The 22,372-nt window shown below is 32.7% G+C and overlaps 3 protein-coding genes across 11 annotated transcripts in view; 2 read left to right on the top strand and 1 right to left on the bottom strand.

Moving 5' to 3' along the window:
- Positions 1–711: 711 nt before the first annotated feature.
- LOC124425226 (phosphatidylinositol-glycan biosynthesis class F protein) lies at positions 712–1,736 on the top strand. 2 transcript variants are annotated; one of them, XM_046965311.1, is made up of 2 exons: positions 712–833; positions 967–1,736. In XM_046965311.1, the coding sequence occupies exon 2, from the start codon at positions 974–976 to the stop codon at positions 1,670–1,672; it is 699 nt and encodes a 232-aa protein (XP_046821267.1). In that variant the 5' UTR covers positions 712–833; positions 967–973; the 3' UTR covers positions 1,673–1,736. The 2 variants fall into 2 exon arrangements, with proteins under 2 accessions (XP_046821267.1, XP_046821268.1); XM_046965312.1 differs by having other exon boundaries at positions 832–869.
- Positions 1,737–2,027: 291 nt separating this feature from the next.
- LOC124425225 (cholesterol transporter ABCA5-like) overlaps positions 2,028–22,372 on the bottom strand; it is a 32,574-nt gene continuing 12,229 nt past the window's right edge. For 7 of the 8 annotated variants that reach the window (XM_046965309.1, XM_046965302.1, XM_046965306.1 and 4 more), the window contains 22 exons: positions 19,962–20,083; positions 13,674–13,847; positions 13,409–13,590; positions 13,000–13,204; positions 12,830–12,905; positions 12,534–12,687; positions 12,244–12,430; positions 11,978–12,121; positions 11,731–11,881; positions 11,067–11,593; positions 10,610–10,959; positions 10,080–10,486; positions 9,743–10,003; positions 9,374–9,641; positions 9,098–9,272; positions 8,692–9,028; positions 8,331–8,605; positions 8,103–8,249; positions 7,634–8,019; positions 7,355–7,562; positions 6,915–7,254; positions 2,028–6,784 (listed from right to left, as the gene is read on the bottom strand). In XM_046965309.1, the coding sequence (XP_046821265.1) occupies positions 6,681–6,784; positions 6,915–7,254; positions 7,355–7,562; positions 7,634–8,019; positions 8,103–8,249; positions 8,331–8,605; positions 8,692–9,028; positions 9,098–9,272; positions 9,374–9,641; positions 9,743–10,003; positions 10,080–10,486; positions 10,610–10,959; positions 11,067–11,593; positions 11,731–11,881; positions 11,978–12,121; positions 12,244–12,430; positions 12,534–12,687; positions 12,830–12,905; positions 13,000–13,204; positions 13,409–13,590; positions 13,674–13,847; positions 19,962–20,054 (5,151 nt within the window). In that variant the 5' untranslated portion in view covers positions 20,055–20,083 and the 3' untranslated portion in view covers positions 2,028–6,680. Of the gene's footprint in view, positions 6,785–6,914; positions 7,255–7,354; positions 7,563–7,633; positions 8,020–8,102; positions 8,250–8,330; positions 8,606–8,691; positions 9,029–9,097; positions 9,273–9,373; positions 9,642–9,742; positions 10,004–10,079; positions 10,487–10,609; positions 10,960–11,066; positions 11,594–11,730; positions 11,882–11,977; positions 12,122–12,243; positions 12,431–12,533; positions 12,688–12,829; positions 12,906–12,999; positions 13,205–13,408; positions 13,591–13,673; positions 13,848–19,961; positions 20,086–22,372 lie in introns of those variants that run through there. The other variant, XM_046965310.1, reaches the window with a different exon arrangement.
- Positions 13,767–17,807, top strand: LOC124425227 (tubulin polyglutamylase complex subunit 2). Its single transcript, XM_046965313.1, has 2 exons — positions 13,767–15,057; positions 15,459–17,807. Exons 1-2 carry the CDS (start codon positions 14,787–14,789, stop codon positions 16,067–16,069), a joined length of 882 nt encoding a protein of 293 aa, XP_046821269.1. The 5' UTR covers positions 13,767–14,786; the 3' UTR covers positions 16,070–17,807.

The raw sequence follows: 22,372 nt of genomic DNA, 5'->3' as shown, positions 1-22,372 counted from the left end.
AAGTCTAATTTTAAATTATATAACGCAAGTAATACCGAGCGAATGGCTGCATGTCTTTATTTTTCTTTTCATATCTAAATAGACATTAATGTATTCACATTTCAAATTGTTTAATCATATTTCAATAAATAAATAATTAACTATGACAGAATTCTAATGTATTTTTTTTTAATAATAATTTTAAGAAACCTGAATTTCCCAAAGCTCCCGTAACGTAGATATCCTGGCACGTGAATTTTAATGTATTGTATTGGCAACTAAATGATTGCGGATTTTGTCGTTTCCTTCTTATTTGAAATCCGCAATCACTTAGTTGCCAAACCAATAGAATAGAATCACCGTTAGTCCGTGGATCTCCACATACAGTAACCTTCCCGTCGTGAGACCTAAGTATTACTTGCAAAGTCTAATTGTAAATCTTTTAACGCAAATATTATCGAGCAAATGACAACATATTTCCAATGTATTTTCAAAATCGATTGAACATCAATGTACTAACACTTTACGTCGGTATCTTTGCACTAATGTAAGATGCAATTTAATGTCAAGAGAAGTTGTACAATACATATGAGAAACTGGAATTTATGAATTCATTGTCATTAAATTACTTACTCTCTAATCCATACAAAATCTATTATTATGCACGCAGAGAGGAATAACCAATGCAGGTTTATATACACCGAGAAGATAGATATATAGTTGGGACAGTGTGTTCTCCGCTTATATTCATAGTTCATATTTTCTCCACACCTGTCGCTGAAGTCGCACATTCTTCTAACATATGATAATGAATAGCCTTAATAGTGATGTATTTAAATACATGCGTTTTGGCGGTAAGTGACATATTAACTAACCTTAAATTGATACAAGTAATTTTTTTAAATATTATTCTTTATCATATTTTATGTATTTATATATATATATATATATGGATATTTATAAATATTTTTTATCTTTGTATTACAGATTTAATATGAGAAATATGAACGGTGGGAATAAAGCAGCACAAAAATTATTATTCGTTTGTTCATCGTTTACTTGCATTTACTTTCCAGGCATATTAATATTATTAAAAATTAATGGAACCTTGTACAATGTTGGCTCGTACAAATTTATCCCAATATTATTGATATTGATGTTCGCCGAAGTGATAAAATTAATCTTTTCTTTTTTACAAACAGAACCAGTACTTATTACCAAGATAGAAACTAAAACGTCAAAAAGTAAAAGATCTTGGACAAAATATATAAAGGAAGGTTTTAAATTTCTTATCACAAGCATTATATTGTCAATTATTTATTATTTTCTTATTGTTATGTTCGGTGCACCAGTTTTTAATCAACATGAGGAAACGACAATGCTTACAATAATATTAACGTGTTTAACATTTGTTCCTGCCAGTTTGCATTTAGGAGTAAATACAGCGGTCAATATTTTAACAGGAAGAGAAACACAAAAAGACAATATATTTATCAATGCTGCTAATATTGTTATAAAAACTACACTTTTGGGTACGTGGACTGGTGCTATTGTAATTCCATTAGATTGGGATAGACCATGGCAAGTGTGGCCTATCCCATGTGTAACAGGTGCTCTTCTTGGTTATACAATTGCACACTTTATCATTCTATTTAAGACTGTACCCACATTGAAACAAAGTAAAAATTTTTAAATTAAACACGTATGTTAATCGACTTCAACAAAATTATTCATTAAATTCGTACCATTAGATACTATTTATATTTGTTGTAACATGTAAAAATTTACTTATGTAAATATTTATTATATGTCATATTTACATAAATAATGTAAATTATCATACTGTCCCACCTGTTTCTTGTGATATAATCGTTTAATACAATCAATCATTTAACAATCACCCTTCATATATTTTATTATTTTATTATACATGTTTTTCAAGTACGTATGTACAATGATCATTACATGAAGAATGAGAAAAGAGGGAGGAAAAGAAAAAAAAAATAAAAAACAAAAAAAAAAAAAGAGAAAAAACGCACCATACAGCCTTATGTTTAACTGATTTTTATTGGTGAAAAAGCTTCCGTTAACCGACTGATTACATTCACTTTATACAACAAATACGTAGTACCGTAAAGTTAATTACGGTTTTGACGGGTGTTAAGTGTTCGGCATGTATCAATGAATATCATAGATATTACACGATTTTAACGCGTGAATAAAGAACGAAATGTCTTTTCCTTAATATGAGTGTCTATGTATGATCCATTGTGTATATATATATATATACAATATATATATATATATATATATGTTTCCTGTATGTGTGTTGTGTGAGGTGTGATTGTGTACCCATCTTGTTAGCCGCGCCTGTGTGGGTGGGTGCTTATATAAGTGCATGCACGAGAAGAAATATCCTTACAAAAAAATGAAATAATGCTATGAGAAAGACGATTTACCGATCGTCCAACTTTGATTTTGACTATCTTTGACGTCTACAATAATCGTCATTTATTTGTTGTATAATTAATTAAATTGAAGTCGGATCGATCGGGACAATCTTCCACGTAAGAACGAACGGACCATAATAAGAAAAGCGAGGGTAACGCATTAACGCGAGCATGTGCGGACGATTACATTAGAGATCTATGTATGTATGTATGTATGTATGTATCTATGTATGTATCTATGTATGTATGTAATGTATGTATGTACACACGGCTACTAAATATCCGACAACGGGATCGCAAAATAATCGTCAAAAAATGAAGCACTTTGAACCGCAAACGCGATATGCAATGTCTATTGGATTACGCAGTAACGTATTGTTCTTTTTTCTTTTTTTTCTTTTTTTTTGTTTTCTTTTTTTCTTTTTGTTTCTTTTTTATCTTGTATATTTATTTATTTATTTATTTATTTATTTATTTATTTATTTATTTATTTATTTATTTATTTAATTCTTTGTGTTTGTTGTTCTTTTCTTTGTTCTTTTACTTAAGTTTTCAGAAATGCTCGACGCATCGTAGCGTACTCCGTAATCGGTGACAACTGTTTTAAAAAATGGTATATATACGTGTGTATATATATATACATATACATATATACGTATATATGAATATATATATATATATATATATATATATATATATATATTTATATATTTATATATAATCTCATAAAATTGTCTGCTGTTCATTATTTTTTCTTTTTTTTTTTTTCCCCTTTTTCTTTTCATCGTGTAATTCCATAATTGACTAAATTTTATGTTATACCGTATTTGCTAGAACGAGATTTGTGCGGACACAATCCCTTATAAATGCACGTACGTAAAGTTACGCACGCAGTTTCTATTTTATATATTTATAATAAGAATTCTTCCTCTCTTATATAACGAGTTCATATTTACAAAAATCGATACTTTTTTTTCTTCCCTTTTTCTTTCTCTCTTTCTTTTTTTTTTTTTTTATTCCTTTTTTGTGGCGAGATTCAAATATTAACTACCTACGCTATAATTATATCATCTACAAAAAATGTTTCATTCAGTCCTCCGAACGACGCCCATAACTCGCGTTTGATTTTCGCGCCGCGATTGCAGCGCCATGAAGATCAAAAGAGAGATAGGGCGCGATTCTGCAAACGAGAGCTCTCCTTTTTTTTCTTCGAAAGCCTCAAAAGAACGTGTAATTTTCTTTTCTAAGGTTTGGCTAACTCTTTTTTTCCTCTTCTTCTTTTATCTTCTTCTTTTTCTCTTTTTTTTTTTTTCTTTTAATTTTATTTTATTTTCTCTCTTTCTCTCCCATCCTCGACATCCTCTTCTTATTTTGCTTTTTATCTTCGTAATTAGATCTTGGATCCAATGATTACGATTAAAGAGCCCGTTCGATATACAGGGTGGTTCATTAATCGTACTTGCTTTCAACGAACAACATTCCAAAATCTTCCGAGAGATAAAAAATATAAAAAGGGAAAGAATTTATCATAAATCTTTCACAATTTTTATGACGTTACTAGATAATTTCGAACGGAAGAATTGTAACGATTTTTTGTTTTTTGTATTTCTTTTTTACATAACCTCACTTTCGAATAACGTTCGTTGTTTATTATACGACAGATGAGACTTTTTTTTTTCTAAAAGGATCACAGAACAATCGATAGATATTCAAAGGAGAAAGAGAGAAAAGATCATTCGTTTTAATGAACCACCCTATATATATATATATATATATATATATATATATATATATATATATATATATCTATATGTATATATATATATGTATTTTTTTTTTTAATTTGTATCGGCAGCAATTTTTTTTCTTTCTATCCTTCTGACGTTTCTGTAGGCAATAAAGAGACAAAGAGCAATAATTGAACTTTCAAATGTACCACGCATTGATCAGAACTTTAAAAGCTATTATGCTTTTATTCGAGAAAAATGTTCGATCGATTCGGTACACAAGAAATTCGAATTTTTGCCAACGACAATTAGCCAACTATTGCGGTTCGATATCGCATACTAATTTGATCATGCGAGATCCCATTTCTTTTCTATACGATTCATTTTATCTAAAAGGAAATAATATAATTTCATTCCCATGAATTCATCATCATAATAATCATTATCATCATCATCATCATCATCATTTTAAATCTTAATGAGGCAATAATAACGATCTATCGTATCCTTCTGTGACTTCTGATCCGAAAAAGCTTGATAAAAGACCATAAGACAGACGGAGAGAAACGTTTGAAGATAAGTACTTATATGACGTCTAATTTTTATGCACTTCACCTTGGATCGATAATAAGTTACGTAAAAGTTATTCGTCGATCTTTTGTAAATCGACTTTTGTTATTATTTACGAATATGCAAATTCGATGATTAAAATGATTCGATTTTCTATATATCGGGATAAAATACTATTCTCATACGTTTGCAGATAACAAATTGTCGCATTAAAAGTAAATAAATTGATATAAGTATTATTACGCAGATATGCCCTGCGCGTCCTTCCTTATAACGATCATAAACGTTACGTACGTCCTTTCATGGATTAATAACGTTAGATACATTATAGGATCCAATTCCAATGCAGTTATTGTTAATGAGACCGCTGCGCGAGTTTTCTTTTTCTTTTTTCTTTTTCTCCTTTTTTCATTGTTTTTTTCTTTTTCTCTCTCTCTCTCTCTCTCTCTCTCTCTCACTCCCTCTCACTCTCTCTTGATAATCTAAAAGACAGACAACATAAAATAATATTGAAACTACGAAAATCGTTAGTATATCAATAAATTCTTAAATCAATATTTGTTTATCGCTGAAAACGTAATTTGTTTTTATATTAATGCCGCTCGAACACTATCTTGCGAGACTATTTACAAGATCCTAATTATTTAAACACTTATTCATTCATCGCTTATTTTTATCTTCACACATACGTAAACGCACAAAAAGTCGAACTCTTGCTTGCACACAAAAATACGAGCACGAGAAAAAGACGATTTTTATTAACCGTTCGCCGTTTATCTACATCGGTATATTATATACTCGCAGTGTGTTTTTTTTTCCTTTCTTCTTCTTCTTTTTTTTTCCTTTTTTTTTCTTTTTTTTTTTTTTCTTTTTTCTTTTTTTCCTTTTTTTTTTTTTTAAATATTATCGAGTCGATATAATACGATCCTGACAGTGACATACAGTCAAGGTAAAGGGATCATGGATACCAAAATCCCCAATTACTAGTTTATTTTCTTGTTATATCTTACGATTCTCAAATTATTCGCTTTTACAAAAATCTTTTCTTTCAGGAAGCCCTAAAATTAGAACCCAAACTTGTTTAAATGTATGTATGTATGTATGTATGTTTGTATGTTTGTATGTATGTATGTATGTATGTTTGTAGTTTGTATGTATGTATGTATGTATGTATGTATGTATGTATGTATGTATGTATGTTTGTATTTATTTATTTATTCATTTATTGATTTATTTATTTATATATTTATTTATTTATTTATGTACTTTATGTATGTATGTAATGTACGTTAGCTTATACTACGACTGAAAAAATTTCGTTTTAAATAGTCGTTTCATTCATTAATTGTGCAATATCTGTTACATGGTTTACACAGTAATGACGAAAGCATATCTCAAGATAATGTACATTATCCTTTGAATTGTCTATTTAACAATAATACGCGTTTCATCTATACTCAATTGCAGATTCGGGAAAATACAATCCTTCCCATTGGACAAAAAGCATTTTAATGTATGCCACTGAATCCTCATAGAGGAAAAAGGTCGTGCTTATTATGAATCACTGTGACGTAATGTTTAAGTAATTAATAATATATCAACAAGATTTAGACGATTATAATAATAACTTTGTAAACGCCTTCGAACGAACGGAAAGAAAATTTTTTTTATGTTTTTTTTTTTGGTTTTTTTTTGGTTTTTTTTTTTGTTTTTTTTTTTTTTTGTTTTTTTTTTTATTAACATCGCTCGTACTCGCATTTTAGTGCAATCGCCCGATTCATCGTATGCGTTTTCACACAACGATAATTTAATATCATTTCGTTTTGTCGGCTTTCCTTAATTGTTACATAAAAACAATGACTTTTAATACTCTCGCGCGTAAATTGAGCAGTCTTGAAAGTATAGCAAGTTCATAATTAAAAACAAGATACTAAAACACTGAACATCTAGATCGTCATTCACCACTATTGCTCTCGTCGTAATGAGAGAACTTGAGAAACACCTGTTCCAGGGTAGTTTGACTGAAACTATACTCCTCGATGTCTAGTTCCTGCTTGGCTGTAATTAAAAATTGCATATGTTTTATCGATTGTTTCCTTTTTTTTTTTTTTTCTTTCTTTCTCTTCTACTCAATGCATGCATTAGAAATTCAATGATTATGCATTTCTAATGGGACAATAATTCTCACCCTTCTCCAACTGCATAAAACACTCGGCCAGCGAGTTCACTGCGTGTTGAGGAACGGCAAAGACCAATCTGTCTGCAAAGCTTTCTTCTAACGTTGCATCAGGAAAGAGACCAGCAACGAATTCTTTTAATGCAGATAATCTATCACCGGAAGGCGTAGTTGGGGTACAATCGCCACCCAAAAGTTTCATCTCTAAAGTGTACCCAGCACCGTATAGATTTTTCAGGTGTTGCGTCGAACCTACACATCTTAATTCACCTTTAACCATTATACCGACTCTGGAGCATAATGCATCGGCTTCTTCCATCGAGTGAGTTGTAAGGATTGCTCCTCGGCCACCCTGTTAAAAGAAAATAATCGAATGTTAATTTTTAACATTAATATTAAAATTCAATAAGATTTTAAAATGATAAATCATAGGCCAATTGTTTCGATAATACCTGGAAACTAGCAAGGATGGTATCCCATAAGAATCTTTTTGATCTAGGATCCATACCCGTACTAGGTTCATCCATTAAAACAACCTTTGGTCCTCCAACCATTGCCATTGCAAAGCTAAGCTTTCTTCTAGTACCACCTGAGCATTCTTGAGTTTGTTTATCGGCATGTTCATGAATCTGAAGACCGGTTAAATAGAGATCGACGATTCTGAAATAATATCATTATTTTTTAAAAGTGAAAGTTATTGTTACACGGGATAAAATTATTCTTAATAATACCTATTAATCTCTCCCCAAGGTACACCACGAATAGCTGCGTAACATTCTAAATGTTCTCGTACAGTAATATTTTTCCATTGAGCATCGTGTTGCGGACAATATCCCATTTGTCTGAATGCTTCCTCCATATGAGAATGAATATTGTGCCCGCCAATTTGTACTCTACCACGTGTCGCTGCTTCCTCCGCAATAATAATCTTCATCGTAGTAGTTTTTCCAGCACCATTATGACCCAGAAGTCCAAATACTTCACCTGGTTCAACGGCCAATGATAAATTTCTTACAGCGACTTTTCGTTGCATTTGAGATGTTGTCTCTTCTTCTCGTTTGTTACAACAGCTACAAGAAACTGTTGATTCTCGTTGATGATATTCCTTTCGTAGATTCTAACGGCATTCAATAATCATGATTAAAATTATCGTTAAAACTCTCTATTCATTATTTTACCAATAGAAAATTATATTTTTACCTGTACCAATACCACTGATGATTGTTGAACGGAAGGTGACGTAATAAGATTGAATACTCTTTGTCTTTCAGTTTTTACGTCAGCATCTTCGTGCTCACCTACATCCGAATTCTCCATTATCTCCTCACCGATCGAGCCACCATTTCTCTATTAATAAATACAAAACAAAATTAACGTTTATTTGCGGATAAATAATTAAATAACGAAGAAATATATAACTCTCTTAACCAGGAAGTGCTTGAAGAAATCGCTAATGTTTCCGCCGCTTTTCTTGATATCCAATAAGAGCAATACGAAGAACCATAATGGACAATGTAATAATACACCAACAGCCATCAATATGATCTCCGTAGTAAGATAATCCGACATAGTTAAATGATGGCAGGCAGCATTAATAGAGCACATTAAATGAACGCGATCTACATAGTACACCGCTGCGTAGGGCACATACATGGTATTTAATAGAGAAAAGACCACGTGCAAAGCGAACGCTGCAGTACCACCTTAAAAAAGATCAAAATATTTTAATGTTGATTAAATAAGTGGCAAAATTTTTATTTAAATATTTGTTTATATATATATCACTTACCGACACCTAGCATATCTAAGATCACGACAAGCAAAAAAGGTATCAGTCCAAAGAACGTAGCAATATTGGGTAAAATACTTTGTGCGGAGTCCATCTTATCAAAAATGTAACTCCAACATGTCGAAAAAAGAATGGACGATGGGCAGTATAACATTAAAAGGGCACCAAGAGTAATGAGTGCTGGTGGTTCTTGAAGCGAAGGCACGTCAAAGAGAAATATAATACCAATGATACATGAACAAATAAATGTCATCAGGCCGACGAGGACAATAAAATATGTGAGGAAGTACATAGGAAATGACAGGCCGTTGACGCGCAATTGATTCTTCGCTTTTATCTAAAATCAAATGTTAAAACGTTAAATAACTTTGTTAATTATCAATACGATCGAATAAATTATTCTTACTTCTCGATCATAAACCATATCGACTGCCAAAGTGATTGGTAATAAAACAAAATCCATTCCTATGAATAATGCTGAACTGGCAACACCAATGTTAAATTCTTGTGGCTGTGATGTCTGTTGAAACGGATGCGTTTTTATTTCAATTTGTTGAACATCGTCCCTACCAGCTACCAATCTGTTTTTAATGGAAATTACAACGATTATTGTGATTCTAACGTAATTTTGTTGTTGTTGTTCCTTTTTCTTTTTTCTGTGAAGGACAAGGAACATACATACCTGTAATAAGTATTTAACAGTACATTCAATAAAATGGGTAAAGAATGTTGCATCGTATCGTTATATACGATTGTTAAATTCATCTTTGGAAAGCTATAATCATTGATATTAAATGCTGCTACGTGCGGTGCGCTTTTTAACAAATTAACGTAATTCCCATCGTATTCATCGATATGCTTTACATCTTGACTTATACTCTCTATCAAAGGCGTTATGTCAACATCGGTATTATTCAAATATAAAATTTTAGTTTCATTGCCATAGGTGTCTAAAAAAAATTTTTACAAAGAGGAGAGAAAATATCTCAAATGTTAATAGATATTTCGATGATAATTAAAGATTATGGGAGGAAGGTATATAAAAGCATACCACTATTAAGTTGAAGTGATTGCATCTTAATGTCAACAGTTTGAATACTGTTTATATAGAGACCAAGGATTATTAGAGCAAGAGGAGCAACGATGGTAAAGTATAATAGTTGAATGTTTCTAAACAGCCTGAGTATCCTTAGGCGAAGCATGGCATAAAGAATTTGAAGGAAGTTAGGCCGAATTTTGATGGGGTCTAAGCCAAGGCCGAGAATAGGAGGATTCCTATCATTGTGAATTCCATCTGGTAGATCACCTGCTCCTGCATTTCAATATATAAATATAATTAATGGATACAAATATTGATTTTAAATGTTGAATAATTTTCCTTTAATTACCTTTCGCTTGACCATCATTTTGAACGGTAACACCTTCGTTCTGTAAACTCTGGTACGATGTACTTTTCGACTGCAAGGACAACGATCTACTAAGTGCACGATTACGAACCATTTTCTTTGACAGATTGTCCATGGTACATTCCGTTTCCTCGTCTTTTTCCAGATGTAAAAAGACTTCTTCCAGGGTCGTCATAGATACTCCATAACTACTAATACCCAATCTACTCGATCTCGTTTTGATTTCATGCTCGATAGCCGAAAAAAGTGAGGCGAAATTTTCCACAGAATTGTGAGGCAAGATGAAGCTCAATTCTCGACCGTGACGTCTTGCTTTTTCGGCTTTCGTCACATGAGACGATACTAATCGTGCTATTGCATGTTCCCTTGCGTTGCCTTCTAGTACGAGACTGTAATGATAATACAACGATAAAAAAAAAGAGGAAGATTGTTAAAATAGAAGAATGAATAAATAAATAAATGAACATTTGCATGTGTATTAATTTGTGCATACATTTATACTTGATACTCACGTTAAATGATAACCGATACCGAATTTATTTTTTAAGAACAACGAACTACCGCAACATCTCAATCTCCCTTTACTTATAACTGCCTTCCTGTCAGCCAATATGTCTGCTTCGTCCATGAAGTGAGTCGTTAAAAGAATGACTTTACCGTGTCTTCTGGATTGCAGGAAAGACCACATTTGTCTTCTCGAGTATGGATCCACTCCAGCTGTGGGCTCATCAAGGATAATGATCTTAGGATCACCGATAATGGCGATACCTACTGAGAGCTTTCTCTTCTGGCCACCGCTTAAATATTTTGCAAAAGTATCCGCTTTTTCAACCAAATCTATGTCCTTTAACGTTTTCTTTACCTAAAAATATCAATGACATTATGAGATATTATAGATTATAACGAAATAATAATTTGCTATTCTATTATAACGATAGATTATTTTAAATGCTTTAAATATTGTCTTACCTCGTGTTCGATCATTGATTTTGGAATACAACGTACAGCGGCAAAAAATTCTAGATGTTCTCTTGGCGTTAATAAATCAAACAGAATGTCATGCTGAGGGCATACACCTGTCATACTTCTGATCATCTGCATATCGTTTGAATCTCGCACGTCATATCCAAATATCAAAGCCGTACCGGCTGTTGGCGATGTCAATCCGGTGAGTATATTAAACAACGTTGTTTTACCAGCCCCATTATGTCCCAATATCGCTGTTATTTGTCCCTCATAAATCGTTAGATTGATACCATTAACTGCCTTTGTTTCAGGTTTACGACATTTCTGATAAGATTTAAACAAATCTATGATTCTAATTGCTTCCCTTCCCTTCATCTCACGTACAACTGGTTCCACGTCTCTATTTGTTTCCTCGCCGGGTATAAAAGAATTAGATTCGCCGTTAGACGATGGTACCCTTTGAACTTTACGTTGACACCAAAATCCAGGTGTGAAACAGAACCACGGTGATCTCTTCGTGCCATACTCGCCTATTAATCAAAATGTCATGAAGGATTATCATCTTTCTTCCAAGCTGTTATTGAAAATATCATCAGCTATATCGCAGAGAGAACAAAGGGGGAAAAAAAATAAAAAATAAAAAAAATAAAAGATTCTTTATACATACTTGGTATAACCGAGTCCAAATAATAGGCTAAGCAAGCATATAAGAATATGTCTAAAGTCATCATAATGAGACTTCCACCGAAAGGTATACCAGGACCACACCAAAGATTATCGAAATTCACTCCTTGTCCTTGTAAATCTAAGACCAAGGCCTATGAAAAATACAAAAGAAAAAAAAAAAATAAAATTTATTAATTTTTTTTTTCTTTTTTTTTTTTTTTTTTTGATAAACCTTTAGGAATACCAACCTTATCCATAGCCAATGCAACACCCGTTGGACTTAAAAGTGATACAAGCCAAAATGAGATCGAGCTAGAATCGTCTACAAAGACTTGAATGAAGTACATCAAACTTAATATCGTTACTGCAAAGTTTCCAAGGACACCGGCAGTCTAAAACGAGATACGATTATATTCGTTGAAATCTGTAAAAGCTTTTCTAATAATCTTACATTAAATCAATTCCTTTTCGTACCCGTTTAATTTAAACATTTTATATAACATAAAATACTCACACGAGATTTATCAAAGAATGGCGTTATCATGAAGGCAAACATGATGATGGAAAAACTATAAAGTACGACCAAAAGAAATATCGGTAAAAAGTGTGTATGCTGAAACATTTGTAGAGTGAAGAGTAATACCACTCCAACGGCAGAAAGTAACAAGACAAAGATGCTGTAGATAATGAACCAAGACATCCTAAAGCACGAAAGACGTATCAATATTTAATGGATTTAATGGATAGATTAAAACTATAATATCACAATAATATCATATAATTTAGAAAAAATTTTCTATTTACCAAAATACAGAATCCTTCAGGCCCATTATTTTCATTCCTTCTTTAATCCTGTTCTCTTTTTCACCGACTATTAGTATCAAGAGATAAGTAATGAACTGTGAAAGTGCTAATACCATGTACAAAGGAATAATGACTCTAAAAGCCAACATCCAATCTAGAAAATGTATTATTAAGAGTTGTATTAAGAGAGAGAGAGAGAGAGAGAGACACAGAGAGAGAGAGAGAGAGAGAGAAATTAGATTATCATTTCTTCGAAGAAAGTAAAAGCTTTTCGATAGAGAGAAGCTATTTCTTACCAGCTGTGAATGCTTCTTTCGGAAACATTTCTAATTTTATATCTGGAATGGTTACGTCGTTGTTTTGCGTGTCAAGCTGTAAAGTAAGGAAGGAAGTAATACATTAGAAGATACATTTCGTAAGAGTGAAAGAGAGCAATATAATTCAAGACTATAAGTAACCGGCGTACCCTTATCTTCGTAATATCCATTAGCATTTGTAACGCTAGGAAGCCAGAATCCAAATAGTTATTCACGGGACATGATCCGCCAGTTTCTATTGACAGAACGCCTCCCATCCAATGGCTGGTGTCCTTCCGGCAAGTAACCGGAGCGGAATAAAGTTCAGTAGGCGAAGGAGGCGATGTATACGAAGGATTTGTTCTAATCTCGTATCTAAAAGATACAAATAGCAATTTTACCTCACCTTCGATTTAAATTATAAAAGAGAGAAAGAGGGGAAAAAGCTTTTCGTGAATGTAAACAATCATTCGTATCAATCTAGCAATTTCATAGATTTGACTGAAATATTGTATCTATGTATGCGTGTGTATATATATATATATATACATATATATACATATATATAAACAGTCTTACAGAAGACGTTGAGTGATCGGTTGAGAGTCTTCGAAGATCACAGCCAAAGGTACGCTATATGGATCTCTCCAATAAGCTGCCTGTAGATCATCCTTCGTATCGAATATCATAAAATTTAAAGGTAATTTGCCAGGAAAATCCCACATGGACAGCCAAAGGTTGTTCATCGAATTTAAGAATGTCTGGAAGATGAATCAATGATATTAAAAATTTTTAATACGTTTAACGAGATATTTATATCTAAATATAACTAACGATAACTTACGAGAGTTTCCGTCGAATTAGGTACCACGGCTATCGTATTGTTTTTATAACCATTGAATAATTCGAATATATTCTCTTCATGCCTCTGCGTCGTCATCGCGGGATAATTTGGATTAGGTATCAACACCTTTATCACTATGAGAATCCCTAGAGTATAAAGAGGCAGGAAGATCTCCTACAATAATAATAAAAAAAAAAAAAAAAAAAAAAAAAAGAAAAAAAATATGTATGAAAAAAAATGTAAAAAAAAAAAAAAAAGAAAGAGAGAGAGAAAAAGAAATACATATTGTAATTCATTGTCACAGATGAAAGATCTCGTATATGTAAAAGTCAATAATTTTATTGGATTTTCTATCGATATTTATATTCTTATTATTCTTTTCAAATCAATTTTATTTCATATCATAACCGTATTAACAATATCAAACGAATATTTAACATATCAAATGAGAAATGAAATGGAAATGAAATGAAATGAAATGAAATGAAATGAAACGAAATGAAATGAAATGAAATGAAATTGTTAGAGAGCGTATACGCGAGTTCGTTCGAAACTCTCCTGGGAACAATGGAAGAAGGTTTTTATGACTAATCCTTACGATCCCCTTATGTTCGTCCCATCGATGATGACGGAAAGATAATGAACGTGTCTGAAAATCATATGTTACGAGTATACGCATACTAATGTATATAATTCCTCATGTACAAAAGCGAAACACGTGGGTTAATTTTTTTTTTCCTTCCCTTTCTTTCCTTCTTTTTCCTTTCTTTTTTTTTTTCCTTTACAAGGGCAAGTTTCTTTCGCATGATCCAAACCCTACCGTTTGGAAAAGACACCCACCCTTTACGCTTGTGTGTGTACAACAACACAGATGGTTTAATGCGACGAGAATCGTATGAACACGAACAAGCAAACATGTTTGCGACGTTTGTTCGAGGGGTGAATAGAGAAGTAACGTTGTTCGCTTTGATATGCCGTTGCCATGGTGATAAACAACTTAAACGAAAGCGATATTTTCAGAAAGAAAAGCACCCGGCTTTCTTCATCCTCGGTTTCTCATGTCACAATAAGATCTCTGACACGTTTATATAAGAAAATAAAAAAAAAAAAAAAATGGATTCGCGAGGTAGTAGTGAGACAATGTCATTTTTCGTCGATGTCGTTACCGAAGATTCATTCTACGAGAATTTAACGTTAGGTGTCGTCAAGATTCTCGAAAATTCGCCATGCGTTAAAAACGTTCGCGTTAACAGACGAAATGGTTGCGAACGAAACGCCATTGCGAATTGGGAGCAACGACACGGCTGCGTGTTGCCAGAAGACGTGAAGAATTTCTATGCCTCGATCGATGGTTTTCTACTACAGTGGAATCTCGAGATAGCAGGTACTTTTTTTCTCTCTTTCTTTCTTTCTTTCTTTTTCCTCTTTTCTTCCTTCATGCGAGATGTCCCATTGTAAAATATTGTCCTCTTTTAACGCCGAACATTCGCATCTCGTGTACGTAGAGATTTTATAAGATATTTCTTTTTTTTTTTTTTTGTCTTTTGACTCCATTTCATTACTTTCATTTTACATCTTCTTTTCTTTCTCTCTCTCTCTCTCTTTTTCTCTTTCTTTCTCTCACAATCCTCTCTTCATCTGTATGTTCTTTTATGGAAGAATATTTTTTTTTTTTTTTAAGGACATCGTATACGTCAATGTAACGTTTATCATATGTAACGTAGAGTTCTTGTTCATTTCACACAAGAGGGATATCGAATTAGCGAGTCACTCGTTCATATACAGGCGAGGAATTTCCGGTAGGGCGAATGGAGATAGGCAAGCTGTCGTCCCTAAAACGTTACCTCGGTGTTGGGAAGGATCGACAAAGCGGAACGACGGCGAGTCTGGCCACGGAGGAAGGAGGGGACATCGAACCGGAAGTTGAGATACTCGTAGGGAGTACCGAGGACGTTGTTACTGGTAACTCAAAGATTCACACGGTTAATCCTCGTGGTTCGAAACTCTTTGAGATAGCTCGATGCTTTCCCACAAGTTCGGATGCGAAGATTTATTTGGTATATACGAATAAAGCTGAACAAACGTCCCCTGAAATTTGGCTTCATCAGGAAACTGCAGATCGATGGTATCATCTGGCCGATGATTTTACCAGATACTTTCGTATGATGTTGGTCCATCTTGGTTTGCCTGTTTGGCAATGCTGTGTCGTTGGCTTACCTCTGCCAACCTGGGTTGAGCAAGTCTATTTCTTGGTTGGGCCTCATCTACTGCCAAATATAATAGAACCAACGGAAACAATTTCTAGTAGTCTCTGGAACAATGGTCCAACCAATCTACTCGATCCGAACATTTTCAAGGGTAAAGAAAGTAAGCAAAGAAATCCAAGAAAGAAATGATTTTTTTCGTAGTCATTGCCGTCCTTCTGATCATCGTGATAAATCTTTCTCTTTCGAGGAAAAAGAAAAAGGAAAGAGAGAAAAAAAAAAAAAGAAGGAAGGATATCATGGCGATCCGTCAAACGTACGAACCCCTTTATATTTTCCTCAAAAGAAAATGAAAGAATCGTGCACGCGTAAAAGTGTCTTAGGAACAAAGGTGAAAAGAAATATTATAGGGGGGGAGAAAGTAAAAGGTGACATTTTAAAAAATCAACATCTTGTTTCTTTCTTATTCGAAAAGATAATTTCTACGAGTGCGAGAGAGAAAGAAAAGACAACTTCCGATATCATCCATAACCTTTTAGTAAATAGCACTGGGTATATCACTTGGGATATATTGAAATTGAATTGGCACACGATCTCTTCCTCTATCTTTATCTCTTTCTCTATTTTTATCTTTTTATCTCTTTCTCTCTCTCTCTCTCTCTTTCTCTCTCTCTCTCTCTGTTTCTCTTTCTCTCTTTCTCTATCCATCTCTTTTTGTTTTACTTTCCTCGTTCTTATTTAATGCACGTCATTACGGATCAGCTCGTTAAATTCGCCTTAAATCATTGTAATAACAGTTTAAAGGAATTAGAACACGCATAAAATTAATCAAAAGAATTTAACATTCAATTTATTCGGATATTCGTTTGATTTAAAAAGTTCCGACGATAAAACGCAATAAAATTTCTCGTGTAATTTATTATTTAACTCCGATATACCATCGATAGAGTTTTACCTATATTTTATTTATTTTCTTGTCTTTTTTTCTTTCCTTATTTTTTCTTTCTTCTTCTTCTTCTTTTTCTTTTCTTTTTCTTTTTTTTTTTTTTTTTTTTTTGGAAAATATCACTATAGATAGAAAGAAGAGATGAAATATATCGATGATGGATTTGTTCGAGCCAGGACATAATCCTGTTGTGTCACGTTCGCGTAGAAAAATAAAATGGATATAAAGGGGGACGAAGAAGGACAAAAAGAAAAGAACGAAAATATAAAAATAAAAATAAATAAAGCAATAAAAAAACTTTAAAAATGCAAGTTTCTCTTATAAAATCCATTTACCATCTAGTATTACTACATATATATATACATATATATATATGTATATATATATATATATATATATATATATATACATACATATATACATATAATGGCAGAACAGCAATAAACGATTCTTCTCTTCTCCTCGACCCTTGGCCCAGTTGGCACGGTACGCACGCAAAAATGGCAGCGCACTGCTGCGACTGGCAGCACGCCTTCCTATTTGGCTACTGCGGCTATCCGTGAAACGCAGTCGTTTCGTCGCCGTACACAACCAACCATCTACGAACTTTTTATTTCTTTTTACCCAGTTTTTTTTTTGTTTGTTTGTATTTTTTTTTCTTCCCCCAAACTCCATAATCCAGATACTTTCTATGCGGAAAATCCTTTGGCAATCCGAATGCATATTCCTTTCTTCCTCGTTTTCTTATAATCCTTCCTTCCTCTTTTTCCTCTTCGTCCTTTTCCTCTTCCTCTTCCTTTTCCTCTTCTTCTTTTATCCATTCCATTCTTGCCAACATCGACCCTTACTCTCGATAGACAAAATTCGTGATAAGGAAAAGTAAAAAGATATATATATATATATATATATATATATATATATATATATATATATATAGAAAGAGAGAGAGAGAGAGAGAGGGAGAGAGGGAGAGAGAGAGAGAGAGGAATAAAACAGTGTTAGAGGCGTTCAAGTATAATAAAATGAATTTTTCTCGAAGAAAAACATTGGTTATTTCTTCGTCGTTTGAAACAATATACGTGTATCTTCGTTCGTTATTCTCACCAAGGCAAAGTATACGTTCATCTAGAATGCATGTAGAATTTCAATCGATCTTTTTCTTTATCCGACGGAATCGTAACTGTGCCTTCTCTCCCTCCTCCACGTCCTTCTCCCTTTCCCCGTTTCTCCCGCCATCCCTCTTCACCCCGGGGGCTACGATCGATCTTCGATGTTCCTCTATTTTCGTGCTCCTAGCGAATTTCCTAAGCAGAAAATTTGACGTGGCACGAACCAACACGGTCGTTCTTTTTTCTTTTTTCCTTTTTCCTTTTTCTTTTTTCTTTTCTTTTTATCTCTCTCTCTCTCTCCCCCTCTCTCTCTGTCTCTCACTCACTCATTCACTCACTCTCTCTCTCTCTCTCTCTTTGGATTTGGCCTCTTCATTATAGATTTTCATTTCCCTCCTTTTTTATCTTTTAATACGTGAGCTCGCATCGATGAGATTTTTCCATTAAAAATAATCCAGGAATTATCATTGATTTTATTTTATCTTTTCTTTTCTTTTCTTCTTCTTCTTATTATTATTCTTCTTTTTCTTCTTCAACATGCATATCCTATATTTACTTCATTTGAAGTTCCATTACCAGAGCTGTGCCACTTTAATCGTCGAAATAAGAGCACGAAATGCGTGCGATACGCGTGTACAAGTGTTAGAACGTGCATGAATATTTTTATTTTCAAATGGGATCCTACTGAGAATGATCAACGTGGGAGATTGCAATATAAATGTAATGTACGTATTAAAGAATAAGTTACACTAGTCAATGTAAATCTGTTGATTCTGATCGTCATTTAAAAATGTTGATACTTTTATTTTAATAATCATCTTCGAGATAAATAAAATATAAGAAAAAGAAGAGAAAAAGAAAGAGAAGAAAAAGAAAAAGAAAACAATCGAAGTGACTCATTAATTTCGTCGAAATTCTTACGATTCATATGTTACTTAGTCATTCACGCTCGATGATTATTCGATCGATAATGTTTTACCAAATTGTATATACATACATACATACATAGATATATATCTAACCACAACGTTACATTTCTTTTTCATAAGTAAAACGAAATCGTGCCACGTAATATACGCATCACTGATCAAACAGACCTACCGAAAATTTATTCGATTTCCAAAATATTTTTCTGCTCCATATAACGCAAGGACATATGATATGCATATATATATATATATATATATATATATATATATATATCGTATATCGTACGAAGAGATTTCATTCTAGTTTTTGTTCTATCTAACGACTAATCTAAATTTCTATTTCCCTCCCCCCCCCTTTATCCTTTCTTTACTTCCCTATTTAAACGATATTATATATACGTTTATACGTGCCACATATATCTACGTATGTATCGAATTTGAAGCCAATGAAAAAAAACACATGTTCTGCTTTTCCAAGTAGCTTGATTATACAACATGACGTTCAGTCTCATTGGATGTTATAACATTCCTTTGTCGTTATCTCATTTATTAGTACCAATGTGTACGGTTTATCTACGTGTATGGGCTATTAAAAACAACGTGCAACGTGCATACGCGGATCTTTATCTATGTATTAATTATTGATCATAATAGCAAAGCTTGGAATTACCGACTACGCACTGTAAACTTCTTATCTTTATTTATTTTCCTATGAGTTTAAATATTTCGCTAATTAGATAGAACGTTAATTAGAGTTTCGTCGTGTATAATTAGTTACACTTTTACAAATATGATCTCACGATATTTCTAAGTACATACTCGTCGATTCGACGAAAGATAAATTGAATAAATCCTCGTCATAGTTAAATATACTATATTGTGTTAATAATATTATTCTCTCAAAGAGAAAAGTAAAATAATAATAATAATAATAATAATAATAATAATAATAATAATAATAATAATGATAATAATAATAATAATAATAATAATAATAATAATAATAATAATAAATAATAGTAATAATAATGATAATGATATATATATGTATATATATATATATATATACACATATATATTTATTTATGACTTAGACGTACCGCGATAGTCTTCCGTTTTTCACGTTTCTTCAGAAGAAGATTTCTCACGAGCATCGCTCGTAGCTGAGACAAGTAGACCCCGCACGAATCCATCCTGCGAGATACACTCGTCCTTGGTATTTCTGCAAAAGAGAAAAAAAAAAAAAAGAAAGAAAAACATATAATTATCCATATATGCATAATATTTAATTTAGAAATAGGAAGAAGAAAAGAATTGGGCGAGATTCGAGGAGCGATGAAAAAAAAAAAAAAAAGAAAAAGAAAAAAAAAAGAAAGAAAGAAAGAAAAAAGGAAGAACAGCTTTCTATTTTTTTCCTTCTCCCTTAAGAAAGGACAAAAGAAAAAAAAGATTTATTATTACGTTAGGATGCATGCTTATTTCGTGAATTACCTATTACATAAATTAAAAAGGTATGTTCGACTATAAGATTAATATCTTCGCGAATAGTATTCAAAATCATGCCCTTCTAACGAGGTACCAAAGAAATGTCTAGGACATGGTCGATAATTCGTACTTTGCACTATTTAAATAAGTTCTCGCTTATAAGAAAGAGCTAAGTAAATGAGAACATATGTCAAGGCCTTCTTCTAAGGTTTTCTTCATCGTACCGCGTTTGTATCGCTTCTATCGAGAGACCTATCTTGATTATCGACTACTCTTCGTAATATGATTAGAGCCAATCTCTTCTTGGCCAATTAGACATTATTAGACGAAAGACGGGAATATATCGTAGGAGGATCCGCTTTAGTTTAGAGTCTAATAAAACGAAGAATTCATTTTTGTTAATCTAACTTTTTTCTTTGCACAATTCTTTCCTTCTCTCTTTTATTTCTTTTTCTTTTTTATTTCGTTTTTTTTTCTCTCTTCTTCTTTTTCTTTTTCTTTCTTTTCTTTTTTTTTTTTTTTCGTCCAAAGTTTAGAGATTCAATTAAATGGCGGAAAAGTTAAGGAACGGTTAGCGAGGAGAATTGGCGAGGGAAAAGATAAAAACAAATTCTTTTGACAAAGATTAAACATTGAAGGCTTTTTAACGTAGGATTTCAATGAAACGAAAAGTAGAAAATATGATCGCCTCGGTAGTATACTTGTTAACTCGACGGATCGATAATCACGCTTCTCTTTGTCAACTCGTATATACCACCTTTTGTATCGCCTCAATTCAGATATATTTTAGCCTTCGACATTTCGAAAAGGAAACGTAAGCGTAAGAATAATTTGGGAAAGGGAAAACAGAAGAGAAAAAGAGAGAGCGAGAGAGATATAGATAAATAGATAAATAGATAGATAGATAGAGAGAGAGAGAGAGAGAGAGAGAGAAGGATGATACTTACGAGAGAGTGACATTTAAAATAGTTAAAAATAGAATATCCCGGCGATCTGACTACTAATTTTCTGCCAAAAATCTTTAAAATCTTAAAATCATGGCCAATAGATATCTTTTTTCTTTCTTTCTTCTTTTTCTTTTGATTTAAATTAGCAATCGTAAGAAATTCGATTAATTTCTAACAGATTAATTAGAAAAATCCAACAATATACTTTTTGAAAATATGAATAAATATCACCTTTTTTTTGTTTGTTTGTTCGTTCGTTCGTTCGTTCGTTCGTTCCTTCCTACTATGCAAATTTTCAAGAATTCGTAAGAAAAGTATATATGTATATTTCGTATATATTGCAAAGGGCCAAATACAAGAGATACACATTCAATTTATATGTTGATGAAAAAGTTGAATTATTTTGACCTAGTCAATCTATTAAACTCGTAACACACCACCACTCGTCTTTTCTTTTTCTTTTATATAGAAGATGTCAAACGAATGTTCTCAAGTTTCCGCCTTCAAGATTCGCGCCTGACTTTCCACGAGTTGCCCAAATTGTAAAACGAGACTGTCGATACTAAATTATACATTATCGCCAAGATAACTTTTCTGTTCTGACATAAAGAAAGAAAGAGAGAGAAAAAGAGAGAGAGAGAGAGAGAGAGAGAGAGAAACAGAGAAAGAAAAAGAGAGAGAGAGAGTCAGCTGCAGAACTGCAACCACGGCGAAGAAACATATATGTATTCTCTGACGTAACTTAGCGACAGACACACACACACACACACACACACACACACACACACACACACATATATATATACCATCCTACAAATGAATCCAAAGAATATAAAACGACATTAATCCTTATTTTCTTTCGTTATTTCGTAACGTGTAAATGAAAAAAATATTAGCCGACGTCGTGAAGAAAACTTGAACTCGTTTCGTTCTGCTATGTCGTTTTCTTTCCTCTCCCTCTATTTTTTTTTTCTTCTCGTTTCTTTTTTTTCCTTTTTTTTCTCTCTTCTTTCTCTTCTTCTACTTCTTCTTTTTCTTCTTCTTCTTCTTCTTTTTCTTCTCATTTACGTCACTCGACA

Source organism: Vespa crabro, chromosome 6 (genome assembly GCF_910589235.1).
Source record: "Vespa crabro chromosome 6, iyVesCrab1.2, whole genome shotgun sequence".
In the NCBI taxonomy this organism is placed as follows: Eukaryota; Metazoa; Arthropoda; class Insecta; order Hymenoptera; family Vespidae; genus Vespa; species Vespa crabro.
This window is presented reverse-complemented; position numbering and strand designations above follow the sequence as displayed.

Bases quoted from the DNA above. Each gene is read 5' to 3' on its own strand.
- LOC124425226 (XM_046965311.1), top strand. From the start codon at position 974: ATGAGAAATATGAACGGTGGGAATAAAGCAGCACAAAAATTATTATTC.
- LOC124425227 (XM_046965313.1), top strand. From the start codon at position 14,787: ATGGATTCGCGAGGTAGTAGTGAGACAATGTCATTTTTCGTCGATGTC. The intron at 15,058-15,458 runs GTACTTTTTTTC...GTTCATATACAG, and splicing joins GTGGAATCTCGAGATAGCAG to GCGAGGAATTTCCGGTAGGG.